The 14,115-nt window shown below is 40.2% G+C and overlaps 1 protein-coding gene across 2 annotated transcripts in view; it reads left to right on the forward strand.

Annotated features, from left to right (window-relative positions):
• The first annotated feature begins 993 nt into the window (after positions 1-993).
• The window catches only part of LMCD1 (LIM and cysteine rich domains 1), a 76,076-nt gene continuing 62,954 nt past the window's right edge, over positions 994-14,115 (forward strand). The window contains exons 1-2 of one of the 2 annotated variants that reach the window (XM_072989478.2): positions 1,048-1,177; positions 8,638-8,742. In XM_072989478.2, the coding sequence (XP_072845579.1) occupies positions 8,719-8,742 (24 nt within the window). In that variant the 5' untranslated portion in view covers positions 1,048-1,177; positions 8,638-8,718. Of the gene's footprint in view, positions 1,178-8,637; positions 8,743-14,115 lie in introns of both variants that reach the window. The other variant, XM_020791417.3, reaches the window with a different exon arrangement.

Below are 14,115 nucleotides of genomic sequence, written 5' to 3' on the forward strand. Positions count from 1 at the left end.
AATGTCTCGGTAACAGACAGTAAAGGTTATTATTATAAATCAAAAACAAAGTACAAAGGCAGTTGTTGTGTAACATCAAATCATTTCTAATTTAGGCCAACCCTATGAATGAGTGACTTCCAAAATGCTCTAACATTGACTGCCTGGCCAGCAATTGCAAAGTCAAAGCTGTGGTTTCTTTATAAAGTCAATCCATCTCATACTTGGTTTTCCTCTTTTCCTGCTTCCTTCAACCTGCCTTTTCCAGCAAGTGTCAATTTCTTAGGATGTTTCTCCTAGGACAATGGCCTGTTTTTTCATGTGCAAAAACTTTTATGCTGTTTTAAAACTTTTCATCCAACCGGATGGTACAACAGCTGATGAAAAGTACTATGGAACTCCAAAACATTACCTTGTTTTTGTTTGTTTGTTTGTTTGTTTAGAATTTTAAATAGTACTATGGGGGCTAATGACACCCCTTTTTCCGTTATCATGGACAACATAATGCATTCGAGACAGGAGCAACCACGGCCAAGGAAAACCACTTAAAACCGGAATTTATTTTGGGATTTAAGAAGCTAAGAATATCACCGGGTCCCCCCACCCCACCAACACACTCATTTCCTCTCTACGTGAATAAACTGATTGCCTAAGGGCAACAAAGCTTTCCCCAGTAATCCTTTTAAAGGAACGAAGGAGACGGCCGCGGGTGATTCAGAGGACGCATCCCAGCCTCCTCCTGGCTCGCGCCGTGTGAACCAGATGTGTCAGCGCGCCCTCCGCAGCTGGAAGGCGGCGCGCCTCGCCTAACCGGATCAGCTCCACCCGTCCCCTTCAGGGGTATAAAACGAACCGCAGAACGTGGGGATCAAGGCTCGTTCCCCATTGGCGGGAAAAGTTTGAGTCTCTCTCCTGATTGGCCGGCCGCGTTTTAGAGGGAGTTGCGGGCTCCAATTAAAGGGACGCGGCGGTCCAGGCGTCCCGCGAGAGGGTGTCGCGGGTTTCTGGCAGGCGGGCAGAGCGAGCGAGCGGCGACGACCGGGTCCTTTGGCGCCTGCAACACCTTCCGAGTAGCCCCCGTTGTCCGAGGCGGAGGCTGTGTGTCAAGGCGCCTTTGCTTACCAGAGGGAGATCCAGCTAGGGAGGAGGGAAACCACAGGCAGACGGAGGAATGGATCTGAGTTCAGGAATTCAGAAGGTGAGCTGTTAAATGCCTCCCTTTTCCTTTGCTTCCTTAAATAATAACTCAGGAATGTCTCCAGGTACTAGTTTCACTTTCTCTCTCTCGCTCTCCAACTCCGAAAGCTGAGTGCAGAAATTTAAGAGTGTGATCCTCTACACGCACATGTTAATCTGGGAACAAAGCTAGTTGAACTCCTTGGGACTTGTTTCAGGATAGGCGTATTTCAGGTGAGACTGAAAGAATGCCCGGCAGGCGCTATGCTGATCTCGCTTTTTGCTCTATTCCAATACTGCTTGCGAAGGCTTTGCTATGAGCAGTTAGTGGGGCATTGCCCACCCCCCCACTGCCCCAAATCTGGAGCTTAGAAAGACTGGTGGTGGTTTTTACCCCCTACCCTTAACTAACACAATTGCATAGAAGCGTGCTTGAATCCCTCATAAGGGGCAGTTCTGAGTCTAGAGGAGTTGAGTAGGGCTGTTTTTTTTTTATTTTATTTATTTATTTGATTTTTATCCCGCCCCTCTAGACAACGTCTACTCTGTTGAGGACAGAACATTTTGGAGGTCACTCATTCACAGAGTTGCAAGAAGTCAGTGGCAACTTGAGGGCACCTCCCACCCCCACTAAGGGACTGTTCTGCCTTACAATTCGGAGCTTCACATGAAGGGATTTTGTTGTAGTGGCATTGCAAGGAAGGAAAAAGGGGGACCAAAAGAGAATTCACCAGCCGTTGACATTGGCTTTTAAGTGATGATATTTTATAGGGAACAAAAGCATGCTTTTTAACTAACATAGTATGGAGAAACTTGAGTAGATCATTCAACTGTTCTGTGCTTTATGCTGGGAAGTTGATTGGTAGTCTTATCATGGTTCATCCTCCACGGTGACCCCACAATTCCTGTAGACTCCCCTCTCACAGACACTGCCTAAGCTGCGTTCTGCCTAGGCAGGGACACATAGCAAGCATAAGGTTGTTGCCCTCCATCTCTCATGCTCTAATAGGTCTAGTGTGTTGGCCTGGTTCCCAGACTATGTGCATGTGTACCATGCTCAGTGTTGGAGGTCACATTAGACAAAAAAGGAGAGAGGCTTCTGTCACTCTAGCAGCTTCCACACAGATTTGCTGCCCTCCACAGAGAACGGGGAAAGTAGCCTTGAATTCCCAATTGCTTCATGTAGTAAATTCAAGACTGTGACAAAAAGCTGCTGCCCCCATCAAAGGAATACAAGTTAATTCCCTGAAATATGTTAGTCTTTTGAACAATATGGCTCTGACAACCTCAGTGGTTTAGGTCTCTGGCTGCAGAGTTCAGTTCCTTGCTGTGCTTCCTTGAGGGCTCCATGACCCATAGGGTCCCTTTCGGATCTGTAGTTCTAAGATTCTTATTGTTTTTATTGATATGGCTCAGACTGCAGACCACCGATGGCCCTGAGAGGCATCAGTAGCCTGTGGTCAGAGTCTGTAGCAGGGTTAAGCCTGAAACATGATATTGAGCCCCCCTTTCTGCTAATAGCCGACCAACCTTGTATTTGTAGCTGTTAAGTGTTGCTGTGTTCAGTGGTATTTACTTCAAGGTTGAATGAATATGCCGTTTCAGCTCCAAGCATGTTAGTGAAGAATTAAATCCCACCAAAATCGGTAGGCCTGGTTTGCAAATGCAGCTGCCAAAGGGGAAACTACTGATGTGGAGATTTATGCCGCATTTTGCGTGCAAGGATGCGATACAGAAGACTTGAATAACTGCAGGTTGGTCACTGGAGTGCTGGCACCAAGTGTCTGGAACAGTACGGGATGGGAGATTAAGCTGAATTAACTACCAGGTCAGAGGAGAATGGATCAAAGGATGTGCTGTAAATAAGACTATTGAGTTCCTGGATGCCTCTTAAAATAATTTGTGGAAACCTTCATTGACCCTGAAACAAGGCCCAGATGAAAAGCATGTACGTTTAATGCTGGATACCAGATTTTACTCCAGACAATTTGTCAATTTCTGTGAGCCTTAGAAATAGACATACAGCTATATATGAAATTGCAATTTCTCATGTTTCATCTTTGCAAGGATAAATCACACCATGTCCTATCTGGTGAACTATGTATGCTTGTTGCTTTATTCTTCTTTTAAATACTTTTAACTTAAGTTACCATTTAGGATACATTTTAGAGGCCATCTGAGCTGCACTTTACTATTTTAAGCCATTCTCATATGATCCTTAAGGGCTTTCTTAAATAAAGATATGAGAATGGTACTGTATATGAGTTGAAAAGGTGCCTCTAAAAAATATTCTAAAATGTAACTAAACCCAACTAGAAAATGTTGCATCTTATGCTGGTCTCAAAATGCTGCCATGCAGATGTGTCTTTAACTGTTGTTAGTTGCCCAGAGTAATGCTTAGGCACTAGATGCACAGGATGCAAAGGTAATGAATAGAGTAAATACAATAATTGTACATCTTCGTTACTGCACCCACCCAAGTTATAATTTATTTATATGTAACTTTAACTCTTTACTTCCAAGTTCAGAGCAAGTAGTGATGAGTTTTATTGTAAATCACTGTTAAGATAATGCATGAGCTTCTGAAGAATCCCCCTCCCATATAGTATAATTATGAGATTATTGTCTTGTAAACACAACCTGTAAGCTTGACTGGAAGAACACAGGTGCTGCGCCACTGCTCCCCCCCCCCAATGTTTCAAAAAGCATTTTGGAGCGGGCAAGGTAGACACTTTCTATAGTTGATATTTAGGAGGAGGACAATTCAGTGTCATCATTGTGGAAAATAGTACTCAGAGTATCAGGTACTCTTTTGAAAGGGATGGTGATGGCATTATAGTGCTATGTCTAGGATATAAAGTAGCAATTGTGTAACCTCTGTTGTTTCGGTAGAATGGGAAACATCCAAACTAGTTGGACGGTCAGAAAAGTGACAAATAAGGGTGGTATTTTCATAGGATTAAAATAACCTGACTACATCATAGTGGAAAGGGGGCCATGAAAGTGGTCAGGCCTGTAAAATATGGAAGTGGAATTCTAAAACTGGTGTTGCACTAGTTGGCTTCAAAATATATATGTTTCAAAATCCAGTCTGTACTTGTACCCAGAAATTCATCGAAACAGTGAGTTCATTACTAGTGAATCACCTGAAGCCCTCCTGACTCCCCATTGTTAAATATTCTTCCTCCCTGTCTTTTCAACTAGTTGTCAACTGAAGCATCACACTCTCCTTTGGCTTAAATATGAATTCAACAGTCAAGTTTTATTCATTTTTCTACTCTAGCCCTGAGCAAAGCTAAAGCATTTACTGTATTGTCAAGAGACTGGGAAACTGAAGAATCGTGAATTCTGGTGTTCTTCTGGGAAGTTCAGGCTTTGTAGTCGGTGCTTAGAATGAGCTGACTGAATGGGGTGGGAATAATGCCCACTAGTAATTGGAAGGGATGAGTACCTGCATATAGGTGTGAGAACTATCTTTAAGGTCAGCTGGCTCATTCCCTGATACTAAGCTAATTGGGAAGACGGTTTTCAGCTGATTGAGGGAAGTGGGCAGAAACTACTTTTGGCTTCTTCAATGTCCAAGGGAACCTGATTAGGAGACCTTCTGGAAGAGTCCAAAAGCTGAAGCGTAAGGGATGAAATAGGGATTGAAGTTACTTCATTTGGCTTGGTTATCTCTCAGGAGAGGTGCTATGCTCATTTGCTGCCTTGCTCCAAGAAATGCCTCTGTGTATGCCCTGAGAATATGTTTAAGCCATGCTAGAATGCAAGTCCTAGAGTAGTTTAGATAGCTCTCTTATTTTCTTGTATGTTTGCTCTGTACTGCTCCTGCCTCAAGCTTTTAATAATTTGTCCCTAAACCTTTTTTACTGTCTTTGAAACTCTTGAGACTGTTTTTGAATATATATATTATTTATTTATTTATTTGATTTATATCCCGCCTTTTTTATATATATATATATATATATATATATATATATATATATATATATATATATATATATATATATATATATATATATATATATATATATATATATATATATATATATATATATATATATATATATATATATATATATATATATATATATATATATATATATATATATATATATATATATATATATATATATATATATATATATATATATATATATATATATATATATATATAAAAAAATTATAAAATTTCTTCACACAGTTTGGGAGTGGTGGTGAGGGATTAAGAGGGTTTGTTGTACTTAAAACCAAAGTCTCTATGTGGCATTTCTACCTTGCAGGGTTGGTGTAAGAGTTAAAGAACTTAACCCATGTAGAATTTGGTAATTTCCTAGAAGCAGACTGAGGTGTTGGAAGGGTACCAGGCAGGTAGATTCCCCCAGCCATTAACACATTTGGCCCTTCTTGGGAATGGGCCTGAGTTTCTACTATATCTTCTGTCTCTGCCTATGCAAACTATATTCACTGGTTGTTCCTCATCTTTCATTCCCCTTTCCTGTGCTATACCCAAGAGGTCTATCTCCATGTAGTTTGTAGTCCTTGGCCCTCCAGATGTTTTCAGTTTCCATACACAGAATCCATGACCACCATATATGCTGGCTGGGGATTTTGGGAGTTGAACACCTAAAACATCTGGAAAGCCAGCAATTGAGAACTTCTCTCTTAGATTAGGTTCATCATCACCATGCCTTATCTACTGCAGAATACAATTCATGGTCTTCAGTCTTTCATTCTCTGCTCCATAAACAAGTTTACTAGTTTCAACTTAGGACCTACACTTTCCCAGCAATAATAATGCAATTGTAATGCCCATGGCAGTATAACTTCATCTGATATTAGGAACATTGTCCCATGCCAGTACAGTAATTTGTCTCCAAAACAGCAATGTTTATCTTCTCTCTTAAACCTTCTATTTCCACTCCTTTAGTAATGCTGTTTCTTCTACCATTGCCTCTTCCACAGGAACATAATATGGCTTTCATCTTAATATATTTCCTCTTTGTGTTTGTAGGAGGAAACAGGTGCAAATGGCAATAAATCATATGGTTAATGTGTTTATTAAATTTCTGTAACAACACAGTAGGCAAATGCCCTTATTTTTATTTATTGGCACTTAAACAAGTAAAAAAAATGCAGAGCCACCAATTGTCCAGGAACAGGGGAAGGTGAGCCATTTTCAGTATTAAAATATTATAATAGTAGAAAGCCAGCAAAAATAATATGTATGTATTAAAAAGCTGGCAATAGACCTAAATGGTCAAATGTTCAAAATACCTGTCAGAAGGAGTGGGTCTGGTCAAATGTTCAAAATACCTGTCAGAAGGAGTGGGTCTTAAAGCTGTAGTCTGAAACTGTGAGGGTGACAAGCACATATTTCTAAAGGAAGCAGGGATCTTGGCAAGTCTTTGGGTCTAGTCCCAAGTCCTTGATTCCAGGTACCAAGCCCCACGTCTGAGTCACTATTAACAAGCTTCCCCCCCCCCAAAAAAAGGGATGGAGTGAGTGCATTCTCAAGTCTGAGTCATTGGAGAGAAGAAGAAAGAACCGAGTCAGCGATGTGACTTAAGTGAGTCCCTGACAGTGAGTCTTGCGACTTTAGTCCCACCCCTGGAGATAAAGGCATTATGAGGAAGGAAGGTTCTGTGGAATCAGTGGTGAACATGTTGGAATGGTGTCATTGATAGTTGCTAATGGTGCAAAACAACTGACACTAAAGTGCTAATATTGGAATTATCTGTGTGGATCCATGATGCAGAGCATCCTCTTTCTTGCCACAGCAGCTAATCTGTTTCCCAAACCTGCTGCCTTGTATGGAGTCAGACCCTTGGTCTGTCTAGACTAGTTTTATCAAGATCCAGTGGCAATCATTCTCCAAAGCTGGAGGCCATATTCTTTCCAATTTCTATTGGGAGATGTTGAGAATTGAACCTGGATCTTTTTTTTTTTTTTTTTTTTTTGCCTTCAAGTTACATACAGTACCACAGCTGTGTAGACAAGATCATGCTTCAGTTCAAGGTGGACAAAAATCAATGATTTTTCCAAATCAAGTTGATTTAAATCATGATTTAAATAAAATTGATTTTTAAAATTTATATTGGCACAAACAATCTGTTTTTTTTTAATTGAATTGTGATTTAAACCAAATCTGTTCTGCTTCAGTTTAATTTTGTTAGGATTATGTATTTCCATAATAACTGCAGTCAGTCTGGTAAAGTGGAAATACAATGTGTTTCAGAATATTTTTCTCTTGCAGGTAATTGTTTAGGAGTAGGTTTGTGGACTACATGGGTTGTAGTCTCTTTTTTTCTTAAACTGAAACTACAAAAGACCTGCAAATCATCAAGCTTTAAAAAAAATGACCCTGATGATTTAAAGCTTCTTTTTTTCTTATGAGAAAACCAGATTCAGGTTTATACAGTATCAGAGTTCCAGTGTAATTTAACTAAGTGACCAGGAACATAGAGTTGCATGTACACCCATAAGACATGAAGGAACATATGGAATAACAAACAATCCAAAAGTAATCCAATGGAGGCGAGATGCTCCTAAATCAGTTAAGCTAGGCTGAAAGACATGGGATAAAAGTCAGAATGTTTGAATTTAACTGTATGTTGGGTTATCAACTAACTGGCTTGGCAAGATTGCCTTTTATCTTACATTTTTTCTTCTGATAAAATTTACATCAAAATTTAAAATATAAAACGGGTGACCATATTATTACTATGGTTTCTTATGAAAATCAGTGGTAAAGTTTTTTCCATGACAGTGTCACAAAGCAGGAGAGCACAGTATGTGAGATTGTTGATGTTAGACGGGGGTTTCATGTTGCCTTTCTCAGTTTGCTCTGGGTCCAGCAGAGGAAACAAACCTTTAAAAAGAGTTACTGCTTGCTCATTACTCAGATAATGCCTGCCTTCTAGTAGCCTAGCCTGTTGTTCTCTTTTCACAAAACCAGTAGTGTGGCACAATTTGTGTACAAACACATGGTTATTTTCAGATACTGCGATGTCACTGTGCATAGCCAATTGCAACATTAGCTAAAATCCAGTGGTAGGTTGCAGCTAGAGAAAGCCCATTGAATCAGTGATGATTTTGTGAGTCAAGACATGTGTAAGTTCCTTAGATTTGGTGGGCCTACTCTAAATGTCACCGATTTCAGCAAGCTTCTATTTGAGTATGGTGGCTAATGACACAAGGTGGCCATAATATGTAAAATCATCTTTCTCCCTGCTCCATCCCACATTTTTGGAACACAATGCAGAGGCTAGCTAGTTTTGTGACCTTTTTGCCTGCTTGTTTCGTTGCACAACATAATTTAAATATAGCTGGTTTGGTAGACAGCAACTGAAGTAAGAATGTGAACAAAAACATGCTTTGGAATTAACTTGCAGTAGGTATAAATGGATGTCACAGAAGGATTAGTCAAGGATTATATTCAATGATTTGCTTATCATCCATGGATCTTTTCTCTCTTCTCAGGAGAGTTTTAACCTGGCAGTCTCTACACAGAACTTCTGAATATTGGCCAGGAAAAGTGAAAATTGATATACACAGCCAGATATGAAAGTCGGTCATCTGATATGTGTATGTACATGTTTCTGTTTGGTTTTGTGGTGCTGAGGAAGTAATAAAACCATATTCTAATATGGTTTTAGTCTCATTCAAATCTTACTAGTAGGGTGACCCAAGAGCAAGGAGTGGGGTTAGAGTAGATCCATCTACTGATCTGCCTGCTCTACATCAGTCAGCAGATGTCCAAGAATGCAATGCAAACATCTGCAGAAAGAAGGCCTTCATGCAAGCAGGAATCCTGAACAGTATATTTGTGATAGAAATTCAAAGGCACTGTCTTTGCAGGCATTCATGATGGGCAGGGGATTTCATCTGTAAGTGCTATTAGTAATGCCTGAGTCGTACCTAATCTTTGTATGATTAGGTAGAAAAACATGGTGTATGAAATGGCCCATGGGCACCAAATGCAGTCTTTTCTTCCATGATCGCCGTTTACTTGATATCATGCACTGCATGTGTTAATTGCCTAAACTCAAGACTTCCTCTTCCCCTTGAATGGGACGGGATATTATGCTATTTTCTCTTATCAAGGTGATAGCTTTTTTCCCTTCTGAGAAATCTTGAGAGGGACAGTGTGATGGATGATTTTTATAGCCTGCTTATCTAGGCTAGTGTCTCCTTCCCTTCCCTCCTCTCCTGGTCTGTTCTCATTGGGATTGATGGAGGAGCCAAGTACCTGTTAGAAAGCCTTGATTGTGCCTCCAGGAAAATCACAGTCCACAAATCACTTCTGGTTTGCCAAGTGTCCTGAAAACTCCAGGAGACAGAAGTTGGGGGCATCTTGCCAGAGTTTAGAGCCCTTGCCTGTTATCTTCCTCAGGGCCTGAAATCTGTATTTTCTTTTTGGAAATGTCTCTAATTCAACAAGAAATACAAACACCATAAATGGCGTGCCTTGTAACAGGGTAATGGTCTGTCACCTGAGCTGGAACTAAGTGCACAACGGACAGACAAGAACTCAAAACATTTTGAACTGGAAATGGGAAGGCTTTTGCCAGAATGAGCCAAGTTTTTTTCTGACTAATTCTGTAATGCCAAACACTCGCCTAGACCAAGAATCGTTGCAGCAGAAGATAGCTTAATTTGTTGGATCATAGAGGGGGAAACTCTCTTCTTTTGGGGGCATGGGGTGAATGTCTCTCTGTTTGGAGTTTGGCTTGGCAGCATCACCCAAGGAGTTGTAGAAAAGTGTCTGAGGAAGCTTCCCTACACATATGGTGCCTCTAGGTCGTCGGGGGCCAGTGTTATAGCCATTTAAAATGCAGACGAATCAACGGATCAGTCCAATGAACGGATCAGTTCATTGAAGAACATTCATATATTTGTATATGTTGATTCGTTAACCTTGATGAATAACGGATCAAAACGAATCACCATTTTTTTTTTAATTTGTCCCCATCTCTAGTCCTGACCCATTTCTGTGTAGAGAAATCTGCACGGCCATATGCTACAGAAGAGCAAATGCAGGTTTCTGGGCTAAGTCTGTTCCATACTCTCTGAAACCGAAGTGCCACCTGGCAGCTGGGTAGTTCCTAATTTGAATTGAAAGAAATGTTGAGGAAATGGCATTTCTGGGCTGTGTGTTCAGTGGAAATGATCCAGCCTTCATTTCTCTATTTCCAGTCTGCCCTTTCAAGAAAATATGTTCATCACTTATGAATTATCTGTTTTCAGCAGACCATCTGAAAACTATGATAAATGAGTCTTTCTAAAATGTATATCTTACTCTTTTTTAATATGGGAATTTTTCCCCTTATGCTGGTGGATTTGAATCAATAAAGCTCCTTGACATGAGCAGAGGTGTTTTGAGAGGGAAAGACAGTTATTTTAGCCCGCAACACCGCAACGTTTGGAAGTGGTGTGGATTTCTCCATCATGAACTGCTTACTAAACTACGTACTCAGCCATTGAAACAAGCATTATAAATGGTACGGTTTGTTCATTGATAGAGTGATGATCAGAGAATGTAATAGGCCTCTTCATATGTTACTCAGAAGTTGGCTTCCTATAGTTTGATGCTGGCATGGAGAAGGCCCCAACATGAGATCTCTGTCTAGCCCTGAGCACTATGTGTTGCGTGCAGATGTTTGGAGAAGAACATTTCCATCTGAGCAGATGTTCACTAGGGGTTAAAGAATATCTGCAGATTTTCTTATCCTTGAGGTCAAAAACTATCTTAAAAGATCCAACTGTAACAACAAAAAAAGTATCAACCAGTATGTGATCTTTTACTCCTTCACAGGAGAGGAGAGAAAACTAGCTGCTGTAACAAAAGAAGATAGTACTTTGTGCAAAAATATATATATATTATATGGAAGAAGCATAGCGATTTATACAGAGAATTTGATTTCCCCTCTGTAAAATAAAGCATTTATTCTGTAAAAACAAAACAAAACAGGGTTTTGTGCAAGAACTACTGTGAAATTTTTGCAGGAATATCCCAAAATGCAAAATAATCCTCACACTCTCATGATTTCACTCAGCAGCCAAAAGCTTTTTTTACCCTTTTAAATTTTTGCCTGTGAGAACCCATGAGGGCAGTAAATGAAGATTTATATCCCTGATGTTCACATCTTCCATGCAGGTGGAAATGGTAAACATAAGTGGGTCTTCAAATATAGATATGAGCAGCTATGCTCAGTGCATAGACGCTAGAGAGTGGAACTCATAGCACAGAGAAAAAGTTGCCCAGGGCGGGAGGGCAGCATGGTTCTGCTGTACTAGAAGGTTGCTGTAGATACATGGGTGGTGTTTACATTAGGGTTTAATGTTACAGTTTGTGATAGATCTTGCTTCCAACAATACTGTGCAGTGAAGGAACTGTGAATGTGTTTAAGCTACTGATTTGTACATGGAAATTCATAATCGACTGATGGGAATTAGTCATGGATCAAAGCTTTTAAATGGGGTTCATGTTCAACAGAAGAAGGAAGTATTCAAAGAATCTGGTCAAAAGAGGCGATTCCAGAGATGTATCTGACCTCAAGATACATCCCCAATACACCATTTAACTTAGAGCCATCCCTGAAGAGCACAGAATCATAACAGTGTTGGAAGGGACCTATAAGGCCATCGAGTCCAACCCCTTACTCCTTGCAGGAATGCAAATCAAAGCAGATCTGACAGATGGTTGTCCAATTTTCTCTTGAATGCCTCCAGCGTTGGATGGTGCTGGCATACACTTAAAATACTAATGCTGTTTTTATAAGATTGTGGAACGGAACGCTGATTTAAAATCTTGACAAACATGATTGCTTTCAGCCAAAGACATGCCCTAGAGAAAGAAAAAGCTGAGCAGAGAGGCGGGCCTCTCATTGAATTCAGAGGCAGAAGGGAAGTATTGGTTAGTACTGAAAAGATTTACTGTCACACCAGCCTATAAAAGTCTCTCTCAAACAGACCTACTGGAGGCAGCATGCGAGGTTGAAAAAAAAAAAACCACAAAAAAACCCTCCAAGGTGTGGTGGTTTGCCATTCCCATCTCCTGGGGGCACCCTGGGATTGTGCAGTTTGCTGGAAGCCACACAGATTGGCTCTGCTCACAGGAGGCACAGTGGGGAATTGAACTCCCAACTTCTGGCTCTGCCACCAGACACCTAAACCTTCGAACTTTCCATCCAGCTTAATAAACTACTACGTAGGGCAGGAAAGACACAACATTATGCCTGTTGAATCTGGCATTTTGAACACTCACATAAGAAGTCTCAGATGGGTACCTCATTGCATGCATGTGTCTTCCCAAATACCTTTCTGCTTGTTTTGTTCAAAAAGTTCATGTGGTGTCTGATTTCCTTCTACCCCCCCCCCCCCGGATGTCTACCTCAAATAGGAAACCATGTAGGAAATGATGTTGTGTTCCCATTAATCTGGTCTTTACCATGGCCTTCATCATTATTCCATCCAACAAGTTTTGAGACAAGAAACCAATGCAGTGTGATTGATTTAGTTTGCCCGTTGCCTGCCTCAGATGTTGTTTGTTTTCCTAATGGAGGCTCTTGTGTGGCACTTCTGAGAAGCAAAGACCTATCTACTATCTAGCACATCTTTATCAAGTCAGATCTCCCTTGGCAGTGCAGCAACATGCCCCAGCTGTATAATTTTATTTCACCTCTGTTCAGCTTAGCCTTAAGCTTCCGTTACATAAAAGTTTAGAGTTATTTAATTGGATTTAATGATGTCTAATCAAAAGCCAGAACCTACATCTCGGTAATGCAGAATATTTATGCTAGATAATAAAATATTAATGTGGCTGGGGCATTAGCAGTTTTATAAGAGGATCAACTTCTGTTCTCTCCCACACCAAAGAGTATAAAGCTGTAAGATGCAGGCGTTCATAGTTTGGCATGAAACGTGATGAGGATGCTCTACCATTTGAAAACAAGGTATAAGCCATGAAAGGCAAATGATCAGGAATGTGACACTACAGAAAACATATGGGAAGATTACTTGGTACAATCTTTGTTCTCACCCACTTAGGCTGTCTGAAAACTACGAGTCACCTTAAGCAGAAATTTCCAGGCCTTTGAGATTTCTTGCCTTCAGAGTGAGAGGAAAACAAGCAGTATTTAAGATTTATACCACTTGGCCATCATTTCCAACAGCCATCCACATAAATCAAGGGTCCTTTTCCCTTAACAAGCAAGGTTTGCACACAACAGCAAGCAGAAGAGAGCTTGTTAATTTTTTAAAAGACTTGTACAACCCATCCAATGTTTCTCATTCATAAAATTACATAAAACAAAGTGGAAGTAATTGTAATTTTGGTTGTAGTTTCTGGTGCAGTTGCACAAGACATCAAATTTGAGTTGATAGTCCCAGAAAGTACCATGGTCTCTTTCAGTGTGAGAAGAACAATTTTAGGGTTCCTTGCCCTCACCCACAAAGACATGAGAAGCAAGGAGCTACATCCCTAAGAATGACTACCTTGCATGGTACATGCCATGTATGTAGTTGCATAGCTAATAACCACCCTTACCCTTGTACTATTAGATTTGTTTATATTGAATAAACAATGTATTGATAACCTCTTAGCCACCTGCTCAGTCCTGGCTCCTCAACTAATTTGGAGTTTTCACAAAATGTTTCTGATCTCAGAATGAAAAGGATTTTTATCTTGTGAAAAGCTAATGGATTTCCTGGTGATTTGCAGTAAATCCTGTTCTCTATTATTCAGCAATAGTTGCAAGAAAACACTGTTCAGTCATTCTAACTGCTGCTATTGAAACAAAGTAATGTTTGACAAAACTAGTTAGATATCGTTGTGAAAGTACTGTGAGTTGCATTTGTTTCTAGTAAGAAAACCCAATAGAGCCCACAGTCCTTTCACAGAAGAAAGGTTAAAGGTCAAAATTACATGTTAAGGAAAATGATGATACAGTTACCTTG

This window comes from Pogona vitticeps, chromosome 2 (genome assembly GCF_051106095.1).
Source record: "Pogona vitticeps strain Pit_001003342236 chromosome 2, PviZW2.1, whole genome shotgun sequence".
NCBI lineage: Eukaryota > Metazoa > Chordata > Lepidosauria > Squamata > Agamidae > Pogona > Pogona vitticeps.